Source organism: Vombatus ursinus, unplaced genomic scaffold (assembly GCF_900497805.2).
Source record: "Vombatus ursinus unplaced genomic scaffold, bare-nosed wombat genome assembly UNPS02001287.1, whole genome shotgun sequence".
Taxonomy (NCBI): domain Eukaryota; kingdom Metazoa; phylum Chordata; class Mammalia; order Diprotodontia; family Vombatidae; genus Vombatus; species Vombatus ursinus.
Genome location: NW_020941065.1, coordinates 13,685,766 through 13,713,149, shown reverse-complemented (window position 1 = coordinate 13,713,149; position 27,384 = coordinate 13,685,766). Strand labels below are relative to the sequence as shown.

The following is a 27,384-nucleotide window of genomic DNA, read 5'->3' as shown; positions in this document are numbered from 1 at the left end:
TTCCTTGTTTCTACCTATTCCTACACCTATAAAGGCAGCATCACAAAGCAGATGGAAAGCTTGCCTTAAAGTCAGGAAGACTTGCCTTCAAGCCTATCTCTGATACCTATTGGCTGTGTGACCCCAGGGAGGTAGCTGACCCTCTGCATTCTTCCAAGACTATAGATTGCAGAGCAAGTGCATACCTGCATTGGTGGAGAGAGTTTCCTTGCTCTGGAGTTCCCTATACCAATGAAATCATGGTTTAGCCCCTCTCCTACTATATACCTACATCTATGGAGATCTACCTATCTATAAGTCTCTCTTTCTCTCTAATAAATAGATATACATACAGACACATATGTATACACACACACATAAACACACACACATATATATTCTTTTATACCCTAAGAAAGTAGGTATACATACATACATAGATTCCCTCTTTCTCTCTCTCTTTCTCTTTCTCTCTCCCTCCCTCCTTCCCTCTCTCTCCCTATACACACACACATGCCCACACACATATAATCTATATCTATATCTATATCTGTATCTATATCTATATCTATATAGAGAGACTGTGTAGGTTGGGGTATATATATATATACACAGACTCTCTATTTTTTGCTGTCTCTATAAAATATCTCAATAGAAATAGAGAGTCCATGGTTGTATATACCAACCTACACAGCCTCTCTCTCTCTAGATATAAATTGTATATATATGCATGTGTATAAATATGAATATGAATATATACATATATATAGACAGAAGGGAGAAGAGAGTGTATGTATGTATATATGTATATACCTAATGTCTTGGGGCGAGAAGGACACTATATTATCACCATTTTATTATTATTATGCAAGAATATAATATCATATCAGTAAAATAAAAAGCTATCTTTCTTATCAGTTCCTTATCAATTCTTGTCATATATATTCTTCAAATGTGATATATTTGTTACTCTTACACAATGTAAGTTTCTTCAGGGCAGGAACTATTCTCATTTTGTCTCTGTATCCCTAGTGCTGAGTACAGTGCCTGGAACATAGGAGGTCCTTAAGAAATGTTTGTTGATTGAAGCATTCAGCTGACATCTGTTGATAGTGACTGCCCTCCACACACTTGGGTTTTAGTCCAGATTTTGCCATTATTAGCCCACTGTGTGATCCTGGGTAAGTCACATAGCCTCTTTGGGCCTTGGTTTACTAGTGTGTAAAATGAGAGTAATGGTACCTGCCCTTGACTCCCTCACAGGAGGGTTTTAGTATCCAATGAGATAGTAGGTAGAAAAAGTGGTTAGCAAAAATGAAAGGGTGAGGGCCTAATAAGAAGAAAAGCCTTTTATGTTATTTGTATTATATTATATTCCTATATAACAATGATACAGTGATAAAAATATAAAGTTCTTTTCTTCCCAAGATATGGAGATGGGGGTTGTTGCTTCCCTGATTGACCCAGGGGAGGGAAAAAGTGACCTAGACACAATATGCCAGTTCCTTTTGTTGGCATTCAATCCCCTTCAGGGTCCAGCTCCAACTTGTCTTTCCACACTTATTACACCATATGCATTCTACATTCCAGCCAAACCTGACTCCCAGTGGTTTCCAAGATTTAACATGCCATCTCCAGCTTCCATGTGTCTGCATAGCCTGTGTTCCTTCATCTGGTTGTGCTCTGCCTTTTAAATACTTTTCTTCCTTTAATGTTCAGCTCCCCAGAGAAACCCTCCTTGATTTCTCCAGTTGTTAGTGTACCCCCTTTCCTCCAATTACCTTGTATTTATGTATCTGGTATGTGTTTTATCCTTCTATTCTAGATTGTAGTATTGTTTTCCTTTGATTAGGGGAGGGTAAGCTATTGGGGGTGTGAAAGTGTCTCCCTGGAAGACGTGGATCTGGTCTTCTTCCTGCCCTGCCACTAACAAGCTGCATAACCTTGGGGGACTTAATGTCTTGGTTTCCTAGCCAGCATTGTCAATCAGCATCAGTGGACAAAGTTTCCTCACTGGGAGTTCCCTTCAGGAATGAAGTCACAGATCTAGACATTAAAAGAGAAAAAAAATTAAAAGAATGAAGAAAATAAAGCCTATGATTGCCACTGGCATAGTGGAACTTTGGCACAGAAGTCAAATCAAAGAGAGCTTTCCTATGGATGGTGAGGTTGTTCAACTGCTCCTGATTATGAATAACATGGCAAATGATGCTAGCAAGCCCTGGAACACAGCAGAAATTCCTAAGTGAGACCCATAGGCATTCAAAAGAACTTGGCTTGACTATCCACATATTAAAAGCCAAGTGGATGAAGAATGCTTATTGTCCATGCTATGATGGATCCATAACATATGTAGAACCAGTCCACCTACAATATACCTGGAACAGACACTGCAGCGAATGAACAATTGGCTGGGCCCAGAATTGAACAGGAGGAGGAGTCTGGGTTCCATGGCCCTTGAGAAATTGTCCAGTGAGTTGAATGACCTCAAGATTTTCCCTTAAACAAAGGTTTATCTTTTAAAAAATAGTTTTCTTTGGGTGATATTATATGGCTTTGAGGTTTAGAAAATGCCTCAGTCTTTGAAAACCTGAGGTTGAAGATCGCTGGGTGATGGAGAGAGATACATGGTGGGCAAGGGCAGCCATCACACATTATAAATGAAGAAATACACAGAAGACATGGTGTAAAGAATGTAAGAAGAGAAATGTATGATTGCGAAAATAAAAAGAAGATGGGTCCATCATGTGATAAGAGTTGGAGATGGATAGACAGCCTTGCCATGTCAAGAGGAACCTAACAAAGGTCTCCAGAATGTTGGACAGACCAATGGGGAGGGGTTTGCAGGAGGACACGGAGCTTGGACTTGTTCTAACCTGTATATAAACCTGTCAGAGTTATGAGTATTTATGGGAAATGGAAAATCATAAAATGTCATTGCTGATAGGGGCCTTAAAACAGAGAATGTCAAGGCTGGGAGGGGCCTTAAAAGAGGGAATGTCATTGTTGAGAGGGGCCTTAAAACAGAGAATGTCAGAACTGGGAGAAGCCTTAGAACATAGAACATAGAAAGTTAATGTTGTAAAGCAGTGGTGTCAAATTAAAATAGAAATGGATCTCTGCTGGCAGCATATTGACTTAGAAAACCACAGATTATCATTATCTATGTTGCAATGTATTTTCATTTATTTGGCTAAACATTTCTCAATTATATTTTAATCTGATTTCTCCAGCAGTCGGGTGTTTATTATTTGACATCTGTTAAAGTATGGCTGAACACACTATGTCAGACCAAGAAAGGCCCTTAGAACACAGAATATCAGAATTATAATGGGTTTAGAATGTAGGATGCATTAGAGCTTAGAACATAGAACATTCGACTTCTAGAGCTCAAAGAGATTTGAAAACACAGAACACAGGATATTGATCAAGAAGCTATTACAGAATCATAGAAGTCAGCAATGGCAGAGATCTAGAACTATGTAATCCACCATCTCCCCTCTTCAACTTTCACTTTGCAGAGGAGAAAAATGAAGCCCAGAGAAGGAAATGGACTCACCCACTGTCATCACACAGCAAGTTAAGAGGTTAAACCAGAATTAAAGGCTAGGGCTCCTTACCTCCAATCCAAGGCTTTTTTGGAGGTGACACTTCCTGTAGAGAATGATCACAAGCTAGGTTTTCCTGAAACCAGGCTCAGGGAAGGAGTTGGGCTTTGAACATAAGATACAACCACACTGGTGATTCTAGTATATTCTCATCTCTTCAGGGAAAATTGGGTAAGCCAGTGTCGTACTGAAGGTTAATTGGGTCTTTGACACCCAGAGGGAGGAAAGCAGAATTCCTGTTTTAGAGTTTCCTTACAGAGCCCGGTCTCTGCCACAGAGACACATCTTGCTTTGAAAGTCTTACTGAAAAACAAGGTATGCCAACCCCATCTCCCCCTTCCCTGGGCTAGAAGGTGTGGCAGGTCCTTCTAGATCAGAAAGATCAAGAAACAGAAAGGGATGGGGGTGGGGTGTCCCACATATTATCAATGTGCTGAACAAGAATTCCATTGCTGGGATTCTGATGTCATGGAAAGAGAGTGGGATTTGTCATCAGAAGACCTGGGTTCTAATCCTGAGCTGCTACTTCCTACCTGTGAGACCTTGGGAAAATCATTCCCCATCTTTGAGGCTCAATTTCCTTTTCTGCATAATGAAGGGGTCTGACTAGTTACAGTAAAAAAGTTCTGGATTTGAAATCAGAAGTCTTGTTTTCAATTCCTAGATCTTTCTTCTAGCTCGGATCTGCAGTCTTAAGATTTTTTATTATCAGTATGACCTTAGCCCCTTCCCTCCTTTGGGATTTCATTTCCCCTTCTGTAAAATGAGGGGACCAGTCTAGAATAACTCAGTGGGAATAAACCAGTCTAGAAACTAGGTTCAAATCCTAATTCTGCCAGTTGCTACCTGGGTGACCTTGGGGAAAATCATCTCATTTTTCCAGGCCTAAGTGTTCTCATCTGTAAAATGAGGGGCTCAGTCTAGACAACCTCTAAGGACCCTTCTAACTTGGAATCTATGGTACCAATATATTACAAAGATTGTATGCACTGGCCAAGTGGGATTTATGCCAGGAATGCAGGGGTGGTTTAAAATAAGGAAAACTATTAACATAAATGATTATATCAATAAAAAGCAACAAAAACCATATGATTATATCAATAGATGCAGAAAAAGCTTTTTGACAAAATGCAGCACTCATTCCTATTAAAAACACTTGAAAGCATAGGTATGAATGGATTTTTCCTTAAAATGATGAGAAGCATCTACCTAAAACCATCAGCAAGCATTATTCCTAATGGGGATAAGCTAGAAGCCTTCCCAATAAGATCAGGAGTGAAAGAAGAATGCTCATTATGACCAAGATTATTCAATATAATATTAGAAATGCTAACAACAGCAATAAGAGAAGAAAAAGAAATTAAAGGAATTAGAAATGGCAATGAGGAAACAAAGCTATCTTTTTGCAGATGATATGATAACGGGCTTGAAAAATCCTAGAGATTCAACTAAAAAGCTAGTCAAAACAATTAATAATTTTACCAAAGTAGCAGGATATACAGTAAATTCACACAAATCATCAGAGTTTCTATATATAACCAACAAAACCCTGCAAGAAGAGATAGTAAGAGATACCCCATTTAAAATAACTATAGATGGCATAAATTACCTGGGATTCTAGCTGCCAAGACAAACCTAGGAACTACATGAACATAATTATAAAACATTTTATACAAATAAAGTCAGATATAAATAATTAGAGAAATATTAATTGTTCATGCATGGGCAGAGCCAGTATAAAAAAATGACAATTCTACCTGAAGTAATCTATTTATTCAATGCCATCCCAATTAAGTCACCAAAAATTACTTTTTGAGCTAGAAAAAATAATAATAAAATTCATTTGGAAGAATAAAGTGTCAAGAATATCAAAGGAATCAATGAAAAAAATGTAAAGGAAGGAGATTTAGCAGTACCAGATCTTAAATTATATTGTATGGCAACAATTATCAAAACTATTTGGTACTGGCTAAGAAATAGAAAGGTGAACCAGTGGAACAGAATAGAAATACCATATGTAGTGGGAAATGATTATAGTAACCTTGTGTTTGAAAAATGTAAAGATTTACATTTTGGGGTTAAGAACTCATTATTTGGTAAAAATTTGCTAGGAAAACTGGAAAGCAGCCTGGCCGATGCTAGGTATAGACCAATATCTTACATCATTTACCAAGATAAGGTCAAAATGGATAGATATGATCTAGATATAAGGGGAGATATCATAAGCAAATTAGAAGAACATGGAACATATTACTTTATCAGATTTATGGATAGGAGAACAATTTATGAACATACAATAGAGAGCATTGTGAGATATAAAATGGATAGTTTTGATTACATTAAATTAAAGAGATTTTGTACAAATAAAACCAATGCAGCCAAGATTAGAAGGAAAGTGGAAAATTGGGAAAATATTTTTATAGTCAGTTTCTCAGATAAAAGTCTCATATATCAAACATAGAGAACTTTGTCAAATTCATAAGAATACAAATCATTCCCCAATTGATAAATGGTCAAAGGATATGAACAGGAAGTTTTTGGATAAAGAAATCAAATTTATCTATAGTAATATGAAAGAATGCTCTAAATCATTATTGATCAGAGAACGGCACATTCAAACCACTTTGAGAAATCATCTCACACATTTCAGATTGACTAAAATAATAGAAAGGGAAAATGATAAATGTTGGAGAGGATGTGGAAAAATTGAAACACTCTTACACTGCTGAGTTGTGAACTGATTCAATCATTTCAGAGAGCAATCTGGAATTATGCCCAAAGAGCTATAAGACTGTGTATACCCTTTGGCCCAACAATATCACTATCAGGTCTATTTTCCAAGGTGATCAGGGAAAAATGGAAAGGATTTATATGTTCTAAAATATTTATAGCAGTTCTCTTTGTGGTGTCAAAGAACTGGAAATTTAGGGGTTGCCCATCAGTTGGAAAATGAATAACAAATTGTGGTATATGCTTGTGATGAAGTACTATTGTGCCATAAGAAATGATGAGCAGGTTGATTTCAGAAAAAATGTGGAAGGACTTGCATGAAATAATAAAAAGTGAATGGGCAGAACCAAGAGAACATTGTATTGAAGATATCGTTTGAAGCATAATTGTGAACGACTAAGCTATTCGGAGTATTGCAAATATTTAAATCAACTACAAAGGACCTATGAAGGAAGATACTATGCACCTCCAGAGACAGAACTGATAAATCAAAGTATGCATAGTATGGTTTTATATACATGCATATGTACATACACACATACAGATGCAATGTGTATCTATATATTTATGTACTTGTGTCAAATGGTGGACTTCTCTAGTGTGGGGTGGGGAGGGAAAGAGGGAGACAATTTGGAACTTATAATGTAAAAAACAAACAAAAATCTATGGTTCCATGATCTCTCAACTCCCTACCTGCTCCAAATCTAAAATGTTTGCTACCAGTGGAATGAGCTAAGCCCTGTACCCAATGTCTCAGTTTAATCTGAGATCTGGTCTGCAGCTTGTCTGCTTGTATACTTGGCAGGATCTGGCCCCCACCTCTCCGCTACAGTTTTTAAAAAAGAGGCTAGATAGAGGTTCATCTCCTCCAGTAAGCTTTCAGTGGTTAACTCCACTCAACTGCAATAATCTTTCAATTTTGTGAATTTCAGTAATCTTAATTTATGGTAAATAGTCAGTCAATAAGCATTTATTAAGTAAGCACCTACATGCCTGGCACTGTGTTATATAAGTACTGGTGATAGGCAGAGCTTCCCTACTTAAAGTGGAAGTTTTAAGGCGGGGTGGTGGGGTACAAGGACCATGTCTTCTTCTTCTTCTTCTGCTTCTTCTTCTTCTACTACTACTACTGCTACTATTACTATGCCACATTATAAAGTGATTAGTCTACAAAGCATTTTTATAAAAATCATGTTGAAATCTCCTAGATTATTGGATCATTGATTTAGATAAGGAAGGGACCTTAAGGGTCATTATGTGTAACTACTATCTTTCATAAATGAGGAAGTAGAAATGAAGAGAAATCTGGCCCAGGGTCCCACAGTAAATAAGTGAATGAGCTGTGATTTCTGATATCTTTCTGATGCTGAGTCCCAGACTTCTCCACTCCACTCCACCATGCTGCTGACTATAGGTATTATTTCATGGATGGTAACATAGGCAGATGTTGGAAATCAATTAGGTAAAGTTAGTGGCAGGACCAGGATTAGAAGCTCAGTTTACTTACTCCATATCCTGTGTTGTGATCTACCTAACAGAATATCAGCACCTAGCCCCTACCCATCACCTATCACAGGGCTTCATTCAGTAGACATTTGATAAATGTTTGTTGAATGACTATCAGTTGTTAAGCCAAGCCAACTCCAGTTTCCTTTAACTTGTGACAAGAAACCAAGTTAAAAGCTAACTTCCTCCAGTAAGTCTTCCAAGATTCCCCTTACTCAATTCAGTTCAACAGAATAAGCTTTCTGTAATTGCTGCCATTTATCTAGGGCACCTAGCTGATGCAGTAGATAGAGTGCTGATCTTGGAGTCAGTAAGACTCATATTTCTGAGTTCAAACCCAACCTCAGATACATCCTAACTGTATGATCCTGAGCAAGTCACTTAACTCTGTTTGCCTCAGTTTCCCCATCTGTAAAAATATCTGGAGAAAAAAAATGGCAAACCACTCCAAGTCTCTTTGCCAAGAAAACCCCAAATGGGGCCACAAAAATGCGTGAACAACAAGACAGTTGGATCATTGCAATTACCCATCTGCAGTTACCCATAGTGCAACCTTGAATATAGTGTCTAAGTCAGGGATGGAGAACCTGAGGCCTCAAGGCCACATGGGGCCCTCTAGGTCCTCAAGTGCAGCCCTCTGACTGAATCCAAACTTCACAGAACAAATCCTCGAAGGATTTGGTCTGTAAAACTTGGACTCAGTCAAAAGGCTGCATCACCTTTTTGTGGAATGGCCATCTTTCCTACTTATAGCATGTGTGTACAGGTCAAGGTGTGGGGACCTAAGGGAAAGGGCTCTGACTGAGGAGGCAGAGTCTGTCCCTTTTTTCCATACCATGCAACTGTCTTTTTTTCAACCTGCTCTGACCCCTAGGTCTTGCTTGATCTGGGCCTGTATCTAAGGAACTGCCCTCTGAGCTACTTGGAAGGGACCCCAGTGGCCATGAAGTCTGATCCTTTTTAAAATTTTTTTTTCAGTGTTGTTGTTTATTCTTTTTTTTAACTTTCTTTTTTTGTTTAATTTATTAATTTTTAGTTTTCAACATTCACTTCCACAAGATTTTGAGTTCCAAATTTTCACCCTATCTCACCCCTCCCTCCACCTCAAGATGGTATGCATTCTGAATACCCCTTCCCCTAGTCTGCTCTCCCTTCTGTCCCTCCCCTCTTCTCTTATCCCCTTCTCCTTCTATTTTCCTGTAGGGCAGGATAGATTTCTGTACCCCATTTCCTGTATTTCTTATTTCCCAGTTGCATGTGAAAACATTTTTTTTAACATGTGTTTTTAAAACTTTGGGTTCCAAATTTTCTTTCTTCCTCCCTTCCCACCCACCCTCATTGAAAATGCAAGCAACTCAATGCGGGTTATACATGTGCAGTTATGCAAAAGCATAGTAGTCATGTTGTGAAAGACTAACTCTATTTCCCTTAATCCTATTCCACCCCCCATTTGTTCTATTTTTTCTTTTGACCCTGTCCCTCCTCAGAAGTGTTTGCTTCTGATTACCCCCTCTCCCAATCTGTCCTCCCCTCTATCATCCCCCATTCTCTCATCCCCTTCCCCCCCATTTTGCTGTAGGGTAAGATAGATTTCCATACCCAATTGAGCGTGTATGTTATTCCCTCCTTAAGCCAAATCTGATGAGAATAAGATTCACTCATTCCCTCTCACCTTCCCCCATTTCCCCTCCACTGTAAGAGCCTTTTCTTTTCTGTTTTCTTTTGTGAGATAATCTACCCCATTCTACCTCTCCCTTTCTCCTTCTCCCAGTATAATCCTTTCTCACTACTTAATTTTATTCTCATGGAATCTGATCTCACCACACTATGAATCTTGCCCAGTGCTTATTCAGCCCCTGCTTGAGGCCTTCTAGTGAAGGCAGCCCATCCCATTTTTGGACAGTTCCATTTGCTGAGGAGTTTCCTGGCCATAGAGCCCAAATTGGCCTTTTTGTTTTCAATTTCCACCCATTCCTGGTTTTGCCCTCTGGGACCATGCTGAGGGAATCTATTATCCCTCCTCCACAACATAACCATTCAAGCAGCTGAGAGGGTAGTAGGGGAATGCTGCTGTCTCAAGTATTCCAAAGAAATACACAGAGCTGGCTTGGTGTGGGCAATGGATATCCCTGTTGCCTTAGGTGAGCAAATCAGAGGCTGAGGAGTTGAGGGTTAGCAGGTACCCAGAGAAAGGCAGTTAGAAGAACTTGGCTCTAGGAGGGGCCCAGAAGATTGGGACTCTCTCTAACAAGCTGGGTTCTAAGGGGCCGCCCCAGTGTGTGGTGCTTCTCTTCTCCTGCCAGCATGAGGAAGGGCCAAGCATTTTCCAAGCTTTCTCCAGGGAGCCAGGTTGGATGGCCAAGTTCTTTGACGTAGAACTAAATGGGCTCATTGGCTCTGGGGTTGCCGCCTCAGAAACTAACCAGAGCTCATTCAAGCCTTGCATGTCCCTGCTCTCTGAGGCTTCATAGAGCTTTTTGGAAAGGTTGTGGGAAAGCTTTTCAGGAGTTGCTTCTTTCTTTTCAGCAGTAGCTCCCAACAAAACAAAGGCCAATTCAAAGGTTCTGAAAAGCTGACCTTTTCCACTTCTCAGATGACCTCTGCCTGTTGCATCTGTCAGTCAGTTAACAGGCATTTTATTGAATACTTTCTGTGTGTACTGCACAGGGCTGGCTACTAGTGTGTGTGTGTGTGTGTGTGTGTGTGTATGTGTGTGTGTGTGTGTATGTGTGTGTGTGTATGTGTGTGTGTATATGTGTGTGTGTGTGTATATGTGTGTGTGTGTGTATGTGTGTGTGTGTGTGTGTGTGTATGTGTGTGTGTGAGAGATAGAGAGAGACAGAGACAGAGGTAAGACCTAGTCTGCTCTAGAAGCTTTTAAGTGAGAAAAACAGAACATAAAAGCAGGAAACAGGGTCAGCTTAAGAGACATTGTTAATACTTATATAACAGAAAAAGATAAAGGAAATGCTTGGTCATGTTATTCCCCTGCTCAATAAACTCTAGTGTCTCCCCATTGCTTGCAGGATCAAATACAGATTCCTCATTTGACCCTCAGAGTCCTTCCCAAACTAGCACTTGCGTAATTTTTCTAGGTTTATCTCATATTATCTCTCTCTATGTCTTTGTCTCTGTCTCTCCTTCATGGTCCAACCAAACTAATTCACATTCTGTTCCCCCTACATGACATAAAAGAACAAATTAAGAGCTGGAAGAGCCCTTAGAACAGGGGGCCCAGGCATAGATTGCAGGGGACACATGAACTTGGATGGGAACATTCTAATACCAGAGTGCATTTATAATACTTTGTGGTTTGCAAAGGGCTTTACATAGGTTATTTCATTTCATTCTCATAACAACCATGAGGGTAAGTGCTATTATTATCCCCATTGTACAGATGAATTGACTGAGACTGAGACAGGCCAGGTGATTTGTCTCAGTATCATATAGCTAGTAAATATCTGAGGCAGAATTTGAACTCGCTTCCTGACACCAAATCCAGAACTCTCTCCACTGAGCCACCTACTTACCTTAAAATTACTACCCCCACAATCATCTTTATTTTCACTCACTTCTAACTAAAATTTCCAATCCAATAAATATTTATTAAATTACTACTATTTGCCAGGCATTGTGCTAAGTGCTGGGGATACAATTAACAAAAAAAAGATAGTCCCTCCCCTCAAGCAATTTACAGTGTAATGGGGGAGGCCAACATACAAAAGGAAGTGAAATACTAAATTTTAGTACTTCATTCACTTATTCGAAAACATTAATCTGAGAAGGATGTTGTAAGCGCCATCCATCTCTTCAGAGGGCCCATTGTACAAAAAGTTTAAGGACTACTACGTTGGAGGTCATGACAATTTTAATAATATCGTGTTACACATGAGGAAACTGAGATGCAGGTGGCTTGGACAAGGTCACATAGGGAACAAGTCCAAATAGATTCAAGTTGAGGTCCTCTGACTCAACATCCAGCCCCCTTTTCGCTGTGCCGTGTTCCCTCCCACAGGAGGAGCCCTCCCACTGTGCCTTTGCACAAACTTGGAATGCTATCCCTCCGTCACAGTCACTTCTAGGAAAACTGAGCTCTTTAAATCTCAGCTCAAGTGCTGCCTTCTTGATCCCCCCTAGGTGTTAAGGCTCTCCTTTCCCAATCATTTTAGATACACTTCATATCTATATCTATATATCTGTCTTTATTTGCTTATCTGAGTATCTTTAGTATCTTTTTATCATAAAGAGATGCTGTATGCACTAGAGAAGGGAAATTGGATAAGAGTGCACTTCTTTTCTTAGTAACACCATTAGAAAATAGTAGGGAATATAGACTTGCAAATTCTCAATCAGATGCTTCCCCCATCCCCCATCAGACCATATGCTTCAGTCCTTGAATCCCTCTTGGTCTAATTACTACCACCAGAGAAATACTCCAGGGCTCATGGAAACCAGGTACTGCCTCCCAAATATTTGTAGTTCACATCCCAGAATGGGACATCTTAGGACCCTTCATCCTCTGGATGATAGGTTTTGAGATCAAACCTTCCTTTTACTTGAAAAGGAATTCATCTCTGATGTAGGATGCTATCTTGTTGAGTATTGTGTAATCTTTGGGGAGTGACTTTGACTATGTCTATATGAAGCCAAAATACATATAGGTAACGTGTAGACAATGCAGTTAATTATCAACACCATAGACCTACTGTAGGAAATGATCTCAGAATTCATCTACTCCAGTCCCTGCATTTTATAGATGGAGAGAGGTGAAATAATTTGCCCATGATCACATGGATAGGTAGTGAATAGCAGGAAGAATTTACACCCAAGTGCCCTGAATCCAAATCCATTGTTCTTTCCACGGGTCATGCAGCCTCTCAAAATTAAAAAAAAATTATACCTCAAATGTCTAGATATTTATTCAACTAACATCCAATATTAGAACATGACTAGATGTTTTCAGATATCTAGATCATAGAATTAGAATCAAGGGGGATATTATAGGCCTTCTAGTCTAATGTTCTCATTTTCTTGTTGTTCAGTCATTTCAGTTGTATTGGATTCTTTGTGACCCCTTTTGAGGTTTTCTTGGCAAAGATACTGGAGTCATTTGCTATTTTCTTCTCCATCTCGTTTTACAGATGAGGAAACTGAGGTGAACAGTGACTTGCCCAGGGTCACACAACTAGTAAGTGTCTGAGGCTAGATTTGAACTCATGAAATGAATCTTTCTTATTCCAAAACTAGTGTTCTATCCACTGCACCACCTAGCTGCCCCCAAATGTTCTCACTTTATAGATGGGGAAACTGAGGTGCATAGAGGTCAAAAAACTTGCCCAGATAGTACACAGGTAATAAATAACAGAGGAAGGTCTTGAACACAGGTCCACTAACTCCAAATCCAGTTCTTTTTCTTGTGTGCCATGTTGCCTATCTAACACTTGGGCATCTCTGCCTTCCATCCTTGACCATTGACATTTATTTCCACTAGAAGCAGAGGAGCCATCAATCCATGGGGCCCTGCAGCTGTGCTGCTGTCCTGAGAAGGTTCCTTCAGATGGCGTTGAAGGTTTGAGATGGACCTACTCAATGGGCCTGTGAATACCGTCAGTTGAAATGGACCATCTAAGAAGGAGTCGATTGTCAGTTTCCCAACCAGCAGTAAAACACTTACAATTGAATATCCAGGAAAATCCTCTTTTCCTCTCCCACATGAATCTTCCAGACGCAGTCCTCTCCCTCAGCATAGGGCTCAGGCCAGTTTGGGGACAGCACGACTCCAGCTACCGCAGACAGCTCCCCACCACACATGGCTGAAAGAGGAGACACAGTTAGGTGGACACAGGCTGATGCAATGGCCTGGGAAGCCTGTCATTAGGGCCTGTGAGAATGGAATGGATGCTGTGGCTTGTATCAAGGTGTTCCAGGCATTTCAGAGAATCTGCCGTCTACCCTCAGAGTTGGGCTTCTCATTCTAGACCCTTCCTGAGCAGGAAACCCCCTCTATAGGGTCCTGGGCAAATGGGCACCCAGTCTCTGCTTGAAGATTTTCAGTGACAAGGGACTCACCATCTCCCAAGGTAACTTATCCTAAACTGGGGATGCTCTAATTGCCATGAAATTTTTCTTTATATTCAGTTCAGTTGTCTCTAATTTCTGCCCATTGATCCTTTTTTTTTTTTTTTTTTTGGCTTGCGGGGCCAAGAAAAATAACTCCCAACTCTTTTCTTTAGCACATGCCTTCATAAATGAGAGTCCTGGAAGGGACTGTTGAGGTTACCTGGTCTATTCTTAATTTTTTGGATGAGGAAACTGAGGAAGTTAAGGCTTAGGTTCTTTTATCCTTCCACTGTACTGTTTCCTTCTGTTCCCTATGTGACATTAGGAAATTCACTGAACCAACATCTCTGGGCCTCAGTTTCCTTATCTATAAAATGAAGGGAATAGATGAGATGATCTTTCTTATCCCTTCCAACTCAAGATCTATGGTGCTGCGATATCCATTTCTGCCAATAGATGCTAGCATCTCTGGTCCCCGTGACATCCTGGTCACTTTCTCTGGACTAAGTACTTCCGCTCTCTCACTCCTCTATACAATTTAGTTCCAGAACTGAACACAATGCTTACTCCAAGTTGGGGCTGGTCAGATTTCAGAGCTAACTTTGTGTTTACCTAGTGAATGTTCTGACTGAGGTCCAGGTCAGAGCAACCATAAATTCTGCTCTGTTAAACTAGTGCATTTAAAATGGGAATCAATCTTTCACGGGCAGCAATGGTTGTGATTTCATGCCAAACTGAATCGGGTGACGATGGCTGCCAAGAGGAGAAACCTGTTTCATTATTCTGTGTTTGAGTTATCCTGGCATGGGGCTGACATGCCAACTTTAAACACGGAGAGCGATGAGGACAGAGAACCAGAAATGCTTTTGGTATGCCTTATAGATGTGTGCTCTGTAAATTCAGCCTTTGGTATTAACAGGCCTATTACAGGGTGTTAATAGCCTCTCAGCCTCGCTGGTGCTGTGCTGAGGATTGAATGAGAGGAAGTCTGTGAAAGCTTTGGAAGGCATTAAAGGGGCTACAGGAGTTTAAGGGGTAGGTGTTATTATTATTGCTCTAAGTAGTCGTATTATCATTCGTAATAGATTCCACATCCTCAAGTGAAAAGAATGAAAGGACCTTAAGTGCTGGTTTCAGTTCTGCTACTGATTTGCTGTGTGACTGTGAGAAGTCACCCGACCTTTTTGAGCCTCAGTTTCTCCAGTTATAATATGGTGGTGGCAGGTAAGGTGGCAATGATAACTGCTTTACCTACCTCCCAGGGCATATTGGTGGGCCAGAGTGAGATAAAGGCTATGAAAGTGCTTTAGAAAAGCATAAAGGAGGAATGAAATGTCATTGCATGAGCATGGACAGGTATCTTCCCCCAACTGGACCCCAGTTTCTTCCACCACAAAATGAAAGTGTTGGGCTAGATGATCCCTGAGACCTCTTGGACATTTTGGCATTTTATGAGGCTGTTATATTATGCAGAGGGGTCATGACAGAATGAATCAAGGGCAGGAAGTCAACTTCTTCCCTTCCCCTTTCTCTTTCATTTCCATTTTTCCTTTCTTGACTCAAGTCCTGATTTCCCCCTTTCCTCCCTCAATCCCTCTCTTTCTTCCTTTAATTCTTGCCTTTTCCTTTCTTCTCTCAATATCTTCCCTCCCTTTGTTCCTCTTGTCTTCCTCAATCCCACTCTCTCTTGCTTCTTCCCTCAATCCTTCCCTCTCTTCCATTCTTCTTTCCTCAATTTTTACTTCTCCTTTCAATGCTCTCCTCCTCCCTTCTTTATTAATTTTTTCTTCTTCCATCAATTTCTCCCCTTTTCTTCTCTTCTTTTCTTCCCTCAATCTTTCCCTTTCTTCTGCCATTCTTTCCCCAATCTTTCATTTATTTTTCATCTCCGTTTCCTTCCTTTTCTGTTTCCCACTCTTTCTTGCCATATAATTTCTTGTCGGATCCTTTGCTGTCCTGTTGTTTTATACAGCATGAAAGGACTCAGAAGAAACTCCCCTGAACCCAGGGGCCCTGGTAACCACTTCATTCTGTCAAAAGGGAAAGTTAGCCCTTTTTGTTTAAACTTTTTTTAGGCAGTTCAGGGTGAGCTTAGGCAGATTTCTGACCACCTTCAGTCCAGTGGAAGGTAGCATTGAATCAGGCTAATGATTAGCTCAGAAGAAAAACAATCTGTTGCACATAGAGACGCTAGGATTAGGGGCGATGAGATTTGTTTCCCAAGGCCTTGTCTTGGGCTCTCCTTTCTTCAGTAAGAGTCACAGAATGTGAGGGTTGGAAGGACCACGTGGTCCAAAGGAAATCTCCTCTGGAACATCCCAGACAGGTGGCTGCCCAGCCTCTCCATGCTGACCTCCTGGGAAGGGGAGCCTGCCATTTCTTCAGGCAGCCTATTTCTCTTTGGAACAGCTCTAATTGTTAGGAAGATTTTCCTGATCTCAAATCTAAATTTTCCTCTTTTCAACTCTGACCTATTGTCCCTGGTTCTGTCCTTTGTCAAACAGAACGATTCTAATCCTTCCTCCCTAGGACAGCTGTTCATAACTGTTTTGATAATTTTCTTTTTCCAGCTAAACATTCCCAGTTCCTTTAACTTATCCTCATATATCATGAACTCAAGGCCCTTTTACTATCCTGGTTGCCCTCCTATGAATACTCTTCAGTTTATTAATACCCTTCAAAAACCCAAGTGCCCAGAACTGCATATTGCATTATAGACCTGGTCTGATTAGGGTGGAATGTAGTGGGATCACCACCTTCTTATTCCTAGAAGCTATGCTTCTATTAATGTTACCTAAGGTCACATTAGCTGTTTTGACTACAACCTCATATTGCTGACTTGTGTTGAGCTTGTGGTCCAGTAAGATCCTCGGACCTTTCTCAGGACAACTGTTCTCTATGCTTGCCTCTCCTGCACTTTGTACTGAAATTGATTTTTTTTACCCCAGTGTAAGACTTTACATTTATCCCCATTCATATTGGATTATGCCCATCTTATTAGAATGAGTTCAGTGCTCTATCCTGTTGAGATGGTTGTCTGACTCAGTCATCCAATGTGTCAGCTTTGTGACATCTGCAAAGTTGATGAGCATGTCATGTGTGATACTTTTATCCAAGTCACTGATAAAAAATGTAAATCAATACACTTCTCCTCTCCTTCTCTTCCTCTTTTTGCTTCTCCTTTTCCTTCTCCTCTTTCTCTTTGTTCTTCTCTTCCTCCTTTTCTTTCTCCTCCTCCTCTTCCTTCCCCTCCTCTTACCTCTCTATACCTCTGTGTCTTTCTCTCTCACTGTGGATTCATCCACCATCTGTATGTTAATGATTCCCAAATCTATATATCCGGCTCTGGTCCTGCATCCCAGTATCTTCTTGTCATCTCTACGTTGCAGGTCTGACTATGTTACTCCTCTACTCCAAGGGCTTCTCCAGGATCAAATACAAAATCCTGTATTTGTTGTTCAAAGCTCTTCATAGGGTCACCCCACCCCCACCTTTTTAGTCTTCTTAGGCCTTACTCCTCACAAGTCCTCTTTGTTTTTATTTTTTATTTATTTATTTTTTCTTTCAGCCAAAGACAAGCCTGACTCTTAAAGAATCTGAGCATTTGGCTAGATTATAAGAATCTGAGAAGTGGCTAGATTGTAAGAATCTGAGCACCTTAATGGGGCCAAGATGGACCTTATATACAGAAAGACTGTGGGAGAGATCTAGGAGTGGCCAAGTGGTCTGTGGGGACTCTCACACATCCTCTTTGATCTAGTGCTATTGGTCTCCTGGCTATTCCATGAACAAGACATTGCTCTTAGCTCTGGGTATTTTCTCTGGCTGTGCCTTATGCCTGGAAAGCTCTTACTCCTCTTCTCTGCTTTTGGGTTTCCCTGGCTTCCTTCAAGTCTTAACTAAAATCCTACCTTCTACAGGAAGACTTCTCCAGCCCTTTTAATTCTAGTGCCTTCCCCTTTTAATTAGTCCCTGTTTATCCTGTACATAGCCTGTTTGTATATATTTGTTTCCTTGTTTTGTCCCCCATTAGATTGTAAGCTTCTTGAGGGCAGTTACTGCCCTTGTCTCTTTTTGTATCCTTAGCACTTAGCATAGTGCCTGGCACATAGCAGGGGCTTAAGAAATGCTTATTGACTGAACGATCACTTGAATTTTTTTTAACAGCATCTCAGGTTTATCATGTCCAAAATAGAGTTCTTCTTCCTTCTAAATCTGCCCATCTTGCAAAATTCCTTCTTTCTATAGTGGGCAACACCATCCTCCCATTCACCCAAGTTTGCAGCCTCATAGTCATTCTAGATTTATTCTGCTCCCTTCCTTCCTTACCTTATCCATTCAGTGGCTAAAACTAGTCAATTCTTCCTTCACAACAGCTTTTGCAACCAAACCTTTTTCTCTACTCATGTGGCCACTACCCTACCTTTAGTTCTCATCTCTTCTGGTTGAGGTTATTGCAATAGCTTTCTGAATCCTCTCCCTGCTTCCAGTTTTTCCCTGTTTCAATCCATCTTCCACACAACTGCCAAATTATTTTTCCTCAATTTTCCAGGGGTCCTATACACCTCTGCTCAAAAACCTTCAATAGCTACTTATTACCTATAGAATAAAAAAAGTTATAATTCCTTAACCTGGAACTTAAGGCCTTCACAAGGTAAACTCCAATCTACCTTTCCAGCCTTATTTCACACCACTCCCTCTCACATACATTATGTTCCAGTAAAATGGAACTACTTCCTAGAATTTAATATCCCATCTCCCTCCTCTGGGAAATTGCACAGAGTGTCCTCCATGCCTGGAAAGCATTCTTTCCTCATCTCTGCCTTTGAGAATTCTTAGCTTCCTTTAAATCTCAGCTCAGGTGCCATCTCTTCTAGGAAGCCTTCTGAGATCCATCTAATTGCTAGTGATTTCTCTTTCCCCAAATTATATACCATTGACCTATCTGTATATATGTTAGATGCAACTCACTCTTAGAAGAATGTCATCTCCTTGAGGGCAGGGACTATTCTGTTTTTGTCTTCATAATCCCAATACACAGATCAATGCCTGGCACCAAGAATGCCACTAATTGCTCATTTAACTGAAATCAAGTGGGTTCTAGACTCTTTGCTATCATTAAGTGGTTGTACAGCTTTGGATTGGCCCCCCCTTCCTTTCTGATCCTCACCTTCATTGGCTTTCTGTCTCAGGGACTCTGGGAAAGTCGGGGGGAGGATCTCAGGGGTGCCAGTGGTAGGAGGAGGTTGTGTGGCCTGAGAGCTGGGAGAGTCACCTCACCTCTGCACAAGGGCTCTGTATCATTCCAGTAAGGGTCCCGGACATTGATGCACTCAATGATGGCAGGTCCCTGCTCCAGAGAATGACCAGGGTCACAGGTGAATTCCACTGTGGTTCCGATGTTGTAGGTTGGGTCTGAGGTTGTGAAGTTACCATTTTGGATATAGGGCTCATAGCAGTGGCCTTTCTCAAAAGCTGGAAGGAGAGAAGGAGACGTAGGGAATGGGGAGAGGGCAGGTTGAAAAATCAAATCATAGTATGGATGGCTGCCCATCAGGAGAAGTGGTCCTGCCTGGTCCTAGTTCCTAGGATTTTATAAAATCATAGATTATAGGTTTAGAGCTTGAAGGTACCATAGAGGTCATCAAATTTCAAGACTTCATTTTACAGATGTGGAAACTGAGGCAGACAATGGTTAAGTGACTTGCCTAAGGTCACACAGCTAATAAGCATCTGAGGCAGCATTTGAACCCAAGTCTCCCTGGCTCCATGTCCAATATACTATCCATGACATTTCCTCAGACTTCCCCTGGGGTTTCTGGGTTAGGAATATGCCATGACCTTGAACTTCTCCAAGGTGTCAGAAGAACTGGGCCTGGATATCTCGTCTGATACTAGTCATGTGAACTTGGGCAGATGATTTCCCAGTTCTAAGCCTCAGTTTCCCTATCTGTAACATGAGGCATTGGAGCTAGAATCTGGAGTTGGAATCAGAAAGAACAGGGTTCATGTCTGTGTGACGTTGGGCAAAGCTGGCAGATCTGAGATCTAGATCTGGAATGGGCTCTGGTTCAACCTCCTTATTCTATAGATGAGGAAACTGAGGCCCAGGGAAGGTAATTGACTGGCCTCAGAGACCCCAGTAGCAAATATCAGAGGCTAGATATGAACTCAAGCTCTCTGACTCCAATCTGCTCCTTTTCCCACTGGACTGCATTATCACTGAGCCTCATCTTCGACCTGGACTGATATATCCCATAAGGACCAGATTTCCTTGGGAGCACTCATGTCTTCCAGATGTCTCTCTCCCCTCTTGCCTCCATCAAATCTTCTTGTACTTCTTTCTCTCCTTTCAGGGCTGTGATCTCTGCTCTCTGTCCAGAGAAAATGTACCTCTAAGTACAAGCAAAGAGATCAAGGTAATGTAATAAAGTGGGTACTGGTGTTGGAGTCAGAGAGCCTGAGTACAAATATTGGGTTTGCCAGTAACTACCTGGGTGACCTTGAGCAAGCCACTTGACTTCTTTAGGCTTCAGTCTCCCCATCTGTAAAATATGGATAATAGTAGTGTCTACCTCCCAGGATTATTGTGAGGAACAAGTGAGTTAACACGTGTAAAGTGCTTTGCAAACCTTAAAGCTCTACATAAATTCTAGCTATTGTTGTTATCATTGTGGTTATTATTGGTGTTATTATTACTGAATTGCATTAGGTTAAATTGAATTGACTCCCAGAGGAGAATGGGGCATTTTCTTTTTCTGACTGGAAGGCTTAGGCTGGAAACTATGCCCAGAGGGGTAAATTCCTCCTGAGAGTGCCCTATCCCTGCTCCCATCTGCTCTTCCCCAAATGTTCCATTCTGAGATCTAGGGCCCGACAGCCCTGTGGACAGCTACGTTCTACTCCCTGGTCCCCTCCCCAAGGGGCTGAGAGGTCACCTTCAAATCGAATGTTGAAGACTGTGGTGGCCCTGGCCTCTTCAGCCATGAAGTAGATTCGGATGGCAGAGCCTTCACTCAGCAGGCCTTCGAAGGGAACATTCTCCATTTGGAAGGAATCATAGAGGACCGTCGACTTGTTGTTCCTGCCACTGTAGACAACCATCCTAGTGGTCCAGGGAGAGAAAGTCAGGGAAAAGGGAAAGAGAGAAAGACTTCTCCAATCATTTTGCTCATGGTCCAATGAGTGGGAATGAATGTCTCTCCTCAGAGACCACCAAAACACTCAAGATAGGATCATAATATCATACCTTGAGTGCTAGAAGGGACCTCAGATGCCCAACTGCTTCATTTTTCAGAGAAGGAAACTGAGGCCCAGGAAGAGAAAGTGACTTACCTAAGGTCTCAGAGAAGATTCAGAATTTGAATCCAGTCCTCTAATGCCAGACCTAGAATGCTTCCCCTTGTGTCAAACCAACTGCTTTTTTATTTAAGTTTTTGGAACTAAATCATTAAAAAATTATTTGATGTCCTATCATATTATAATATCCTCTCATGTGAGGGGTAGTATGATATGATGTCAGAGGATTTGGTTTTAAATCCCACCTTTAATAATTACTACCTGTGTGGCCTTGGGCAAGTCACTTATCCCACACTGTGCCTCAGTTTCCTTATCTGTAAAATGAAGGGAGTTGGACTAGATGGCCTCAGAGTTTCCCGGCAGCTCTAGGCCTGTGAATCCTATGATTCTATCCCTGATGCTTTAATGCCCATGTGTCCTTGGACAGGGACAACTTTGGGCCTCAGTTTCTTCATCTGTAAAATGAGATCACTGTTAAAACACAGATGGTCTCTGAGGTCTTGTCCACCTCGAGATGCTTTGATTTTTCTAGTTGATATGGACATTAATTTTTGTCTTCCCTTGCCTTCCTGTAAACTACCTCTTTTCCTCCCAGGTGATGTCTCTTTGAGTCAAAGTCTTCTGCTTCCCTTCCCCTCTCTCTGGGTCACAGGGGCTGGTCTGAGTGTCCCAATCTCCTAGGTTAATGCTCTGGGCAAGGTTGCTAAGGGAGAACACATGCTTTTGTGTCTACAGCTAGCTTTTACTTCTACACTTAGTGTCTTTTTTTACAGGGCACATTAAAGTCACTGAGACTCCAGGAGTCTCTCAATTTTATACCAAGTGCTGAGAGTCTGGCAGTGCGTTCCAAAACCCCTAAAATGTCAGGACTCTGGGGATGATTTTCAAACCACGCAGTGAAATGCAGCAAGTGTGTGAGAAATACTAAAAGCAAGAGTGGTTAAAAAAGAGTCCTGGGATGAATGGGAAGAGTTATGGCCTTGGATGGAGAGGAAGCTTTCGAAGCCATTTAGTTTAAAGACCCTGGAGGGAGCACATGGGATAAATTCAATACAGCTTGGAATAATCAATGGTAAAGGGACTCAAGAGGAGAGGAGAAAGGGGAGCCGAGGATGAAGCCAAAATAGGGGGAACCAGGAAGGTCTGTGAAATGACCATAATTTCCTTGGTTATGGTATCAGTTATTGGCATAACACCAGGTTGGAAAGTCTTCTGCACCAATAGGGAAAAGGTTAAATAGGGTCAAATTTCTCAAAGGGTTAGTATCTAAGATATATAGATAACTAACATATACATATATATATATACACACAAATATATTATATGTATACATATATGTACAAATATATGTATATGTGTGTATGTATATGTTTGTGTATCTCTCTCTCTCTCTCTCTCTCTCTTTCTCCCCTCAATCATCCTTCTATCTATCTATATGTCTGTCTACCCAATCATCCATCTATCCAAGCAAAAGTCATCTCTTAAAAGATAAGTGGCCAAAACATACAAAGTTTTCAAAAGAAAAAAAATGAAAATTTAACAACCATATGAAAGAATGCTCCAAATCACCAATAATAAGAAAAATGAAAACCCACACAGTCCTGAGGTTTCCCCTCATATCTAACAAACTGGAAAAAATGACAGAAGATGGCATAGTCAGTGTTGGAGGGGTTGTAGGAAGAAAGGTATGCTAATGAGTTGCTGAGGGAGTGGTGAATTAGTACAACCATTTTGGAAAACAATTTGGAACTATGCAAATAAAGTGACTAAAATTTATACCCTCTGGTCCATGGATTCCACAACTAGGTTTATTCCTAAGGAAGACATCAATAAAAAGAAAGCCTCCATATACACCAAAATAGTTACAGTAGCCTTTTTGGAAGGGTAGAGAAGAATTGGAATCAATGTAGACACCTATCAACTGGGGAATGACTAAACAAATTGTGGTATATGAACGCAATGGAATAGTATTGTGCTATGAGAAATGATGAATGCGATGAATACAGAAAAACATGGGAAGATATGTTAACTGATGCAAAGCGAAGTAAGTGGAGCAAAGAAAACAATTGATACAAGACTATATTGATGCAAATGGAAAGAACAGCCATCATAAAACAAGTGAAAATGAATGTTACAAAATGATAAGGAACAAAAGTCGCCTCAAAGAAGGGCTATGGGAAGACCCTTTCCCCCACTCATTTGCAAAGGTGGTAGGGGGAAGGAGAGAAGGGTGCAGAACATTGCATGTGGCGTCATTTTTGTCAATGTATTGATCTAGTTTTTGGAATTTTTTTCTTATTCTTTTTTTCTTTTGAAAAAATTCTTTATTGTAAGGGAAAGACTTTTGGGAGGCCAAAGGGGGAAGGTCACAGAGGGAAATTGAGGTGGTGTAAAGACATCAGAAGCTCAGAGAGTTTAAGTGACTTGCTCGTGGCTATACAATTAATGGCACACATGGGATTTGAACCCAGGTCCTTCCTGACTCCAAACCCAGCATTTCTTTCTTTCTTTTCTTTTAAAATTGTTTTCATAGGATCATAGATTTAGAGCTGGAAGAGACATTAGAGATCATTGAGTCCAACCCCCTCATTTGACAAGTGAGGAAACTGAGACTGAAGGAGGTTAAATAATTTGCTCAGGGGCACACAGTGTCTTGGACAGGATTTGAACTCAGTTCTTTCTGGCTCCAAATCTAATGCTCAATTCCCTATGGCACCTTGATGCTACCTGGTTGTTCTAGGTTGGCCCTCCATTCCTCTCCTTGTGTGCATTGCTCTTTTTCATCTGCCCTCTAGGGGCCTGAAGCTTGGTTCTGGAAACTCTGGCTGATAGCTAAAGAGAATCCCTTTGTGCTTCCTTGATCTGGGCCCAGTGATGGAAAGCATCCAGGTGCTATGCTGGAGTCTCAGAGAATGGAGGAACAAAAGCCAGTGTGGTGTAATAGATAGAGTGTTGGGCTTGGAGTTCAAATCCTGCCTCAGACACTAGCTGTTGGACCCTGGGCAAATCATATAACCTCTCTGAGCCTCAGTTTCCTCACCTGTGAAATGAAGGAATTTGACTTGATGACTTCTAAGTTCTCTTCCAGACCAAAATCAATGATTCTATGGAGCAGCAGAAAGACAGAGAAGGTCCACCTGCGTGTTGGTTGTGCCAACCCTCTCCCTCCCAGGGCTCACAAGTCACCCTCGTTTCTTGATGGTGGGAGAAGTGTCTGAGTCCTGAAGGCAGATGCCCTGCCCAGCGCAGGGTGGCTTGCCTGCCCCCTCTCTATACTTTTTTTCTCTGATAATAAAGGATCTTTGGAGGATTCAAGCATCACAGAATTCAGAGCATCAAGCTCTGAGACATCATACAGTCTCTGATTATATCCCTACAAGAACATAAGTTGCTTGAGGACAGGAACTCTTCTTCTCCGGTCTTGGCTCCCTGGTGCCTAGCACAGTGCCTAACAAACAAAGCATGTGATAAAAGCTTGTTAAATTGAATTAAATTGAATCTTGTATTGTTTGACCTGGAAGCAGGTCTGCTGCTGCTCTTTGCATTGAAAAAGTACTGGATGAGGAGTCAGGAAGCCTAAATTTTATTCCCAATTCTGTTACTGCCTCACTGTGTGACCTCACCTAGACCACACGACCCATCTTGGCTGGTTTCCTTACTCTGAAAAGGGGGCAAAATGCCAGTATAGGACTATGGCAAAGGAAAAATAGCTTGAAGACTGGTCCTGGAGAAGAGTTGAGAACACATACTTCCCTCCTTTCCTTGCAGAGGTTGGGGAACAGGGATATGGAATATTTTGCATACATACTCAGGCATAGTGCCAAATCCCTCCTTTTATCTTTACATTTTCATCTCTTTTTTTTACACGGGATGGCTCACAGGGGAAGGGAATGACATATGCTGAAGTGAATGGGATATATAACCAAAGTTATCAATAAAAATAAGAAAAATGTGCTACAAAGAATGGGCCACCTTTCTTCATTCCTTGGAGAGGTGGGGGAGTATGGGTGCATTATGTTGCATATGCCATCAGCTATGACCTCTATGTTAGTGGATTCCCATAACTTTTTTTCTTTGTTAAAAGGGGAAGAATTATTGTTTGGGTGGGTGGATGGAGTGACATATCTGGAAATGACTGATATAAAAACAAAAGACATCAATAAAATGTTAATTTAAAATGAAAAGAAATGTGCTCATCAAAATTGAGTATTTTTTACGATTATTAAAAACCGTTTGAAGGCTGGGTCTTGGCCAAGCTCTATATTTTTAAGACATTATGCAAAATGAAAAGAAAAACAATCCACCAACTAGATAAGTCTCTTTTATGAAGTCATAAACAGGCATTTTATCCTTTGATTTTTACTATGTCTCATAAATGAGGTTTATTATCTGTTGCCAGACTGAATTTCTAATGGTATCAAAACACAAACATTGGTAACCACACTGGAATGCTGCGCTGTATTTTCCGGGCATTTCTTGGGGTGCTGCATGGGGCAGTGGAGAGAACATTAAAAGGGGAGTCAGGAAACCTGTCTTCTACTCCCGGGCCCTGCCTTTAATTCACTCTGTGGTGTGTTTCAAGTCATTTGGGCAATCTGGGCCTCAGTTTCCCCACCTGAAAAAGAAGAGGTAGGTCTAGATCAAGGGTTCTTGGCCTGGGGTCCACAAACAAATTTAAGAGGGTTCATGAACTTGATGGGAAAAATTATATCTTTATTTTGATTAACCTTTGGTTTCATTTGTAACTCTATGTATTTTATTTTGTGTGTTTAAAAACACGATTCTGAGAAGGGGTCCAGACACTGAAAAAGGAGTCCATGACACAATAAAGGTTAAGAATGCAACATTCAGATGATCTCCAATGTCTGTTCTAGCTTGGAAATTCTATATCCTATGTGCTAGAGCCCCTCCCAGCTCTAACATTCCCTGTTCTAAGATCCCTCCCAGCTCTGAAATTCCCTATTCTAAGGTCTCTCCCAGCCTTGACATTCCCTGTTCTAAGCTGCCTCTCAGCCTTGACATTCTCTGTTTTATTTCCTCTCAGCTCTGACATTTCCCGTTCTAAGGCCCCTCCCAGCCCTGACATTCCATGTTCTGTGGAATGACTGGCTGAAGCTCTGAGGTCTAGCCAGAGGGGTTAGTACAGGAACTGGATAGTTTCCCTGAGCGTCTTACCTGTCCTTCTCATTCAGGGAGAGCCTCTCGAAGTGTAGGTGAAGTTTCTGGCCTTCTGGTGCCTCGATGGTCCACACACAGACTTGACTTCCATTGGTGTTCCCAGGGTAGCTGGGTGAGAGAACTCTGCCAATGGTGGCATTGTGGACAATCCCTCCACAGGGAGCTGGGCCCAAAGGATATGGAATAGACAATGAGGAGAGGCAGAGAGAGAAAGTTACCCTTACCACACAATGTTCTCACTTTGGGTAAGGACCAGGGAACCTGGAGCATCTATATTTTTAATGCTTTTTTAGGGGCATGAGGGGGAAAGGGCAGAAGGAAAACAAGTGATCTACAGCCTGACCTCTCTTTTTTAGCATGGCTGGCCCATCCTGAGCCAGGAACACCAACAAGACAATCCCCTGGGGATGGAAAAACTGAGGGAAAGAGTCTGGTTGGACATCAAAGGAAGTGGCTTCTCACAATCATAGGATGGCAGAATCTGAGAATTGTCAAAGATCTCACCTGCATCTAATCTAACCTATTACCCAAAGGAATTCTCACTATAACATACCTGACATGTAGTTATTTAGATTCTTCTCAAAGACCCCCAGGGACGGAGATCTCATCACCTCTCAAGCCAGCCTATTCTTATTTAGCACAGCTTGAATTGTCAAGAAATTTTTCCTAACATCAAGCCTAAATCTACCTCTTTGTAACCTCTACCCCTTATTCCTGTGTGCAAAAGCCAATAAATCTGTCTTCCAAATGACAGACTTTCAAATGCTTTAAGAAAGCTATTGGATCTTCCTCGTGACTTCTCTTTGCCTGGCTAAATGTTCTTAGTTTCTTCAATTAATCCTTATAATAATTTGATCAACCAATCAAGAAGAATTTATTAAGCATCCACTGTGTCCCAGGAGCTATGCTAGGTGTTGGGGATACTAAGACAAAGTCAAAAGAAATCCTGTCCTCAAGAAGATGACATTCTGATGAGAGGGACAGAGAGAGAGAGAGAGAGAGAGAGAGAGAGAGAGAGAGAGAG

At 41.1% G+C, this 27,384-nt stretch overlaps 1 protein-coding gene across 1 annotated transcript in view; it reads right to left on the bottom strand.

The window, feature by feature from the left end:
* Positions 1-1,951: 1,951 nt before the first annotated feature.
* LOC114044890 (seizure 6-like protein) overlaps positions 1,952-27,384 on the bottom strand; it is a 142,048-nt gene continuing 116,615 nt past the window's right edge. The window contains exons 6-10 of the mRNA XM_027864663.1: positions 26,358-26,523; positions 20,822-20,988; positions 19,164-19,358; positions 13,498-13,636; positions 1,952-2,025 (exon numbers count right to left, since the gene is read on the bottom strand). Of these exons, the coding sequence (XP_027720464.1) occupies positions 1,962-2,025; positions 13,498-13,636; positions 19,164-19,358; positions 20,822-20,988; positions 26,358-26,523 (731 nt within the window). The 3' untranslated portion in view covers positions 1,952-1,961. The remainder of the gene's footprint in view (positions 2,026-13,497; positions 13,637-19,163; positions 19,359-20,821; positions 20,989-26,357; positions 26,524-27,384) is intronic.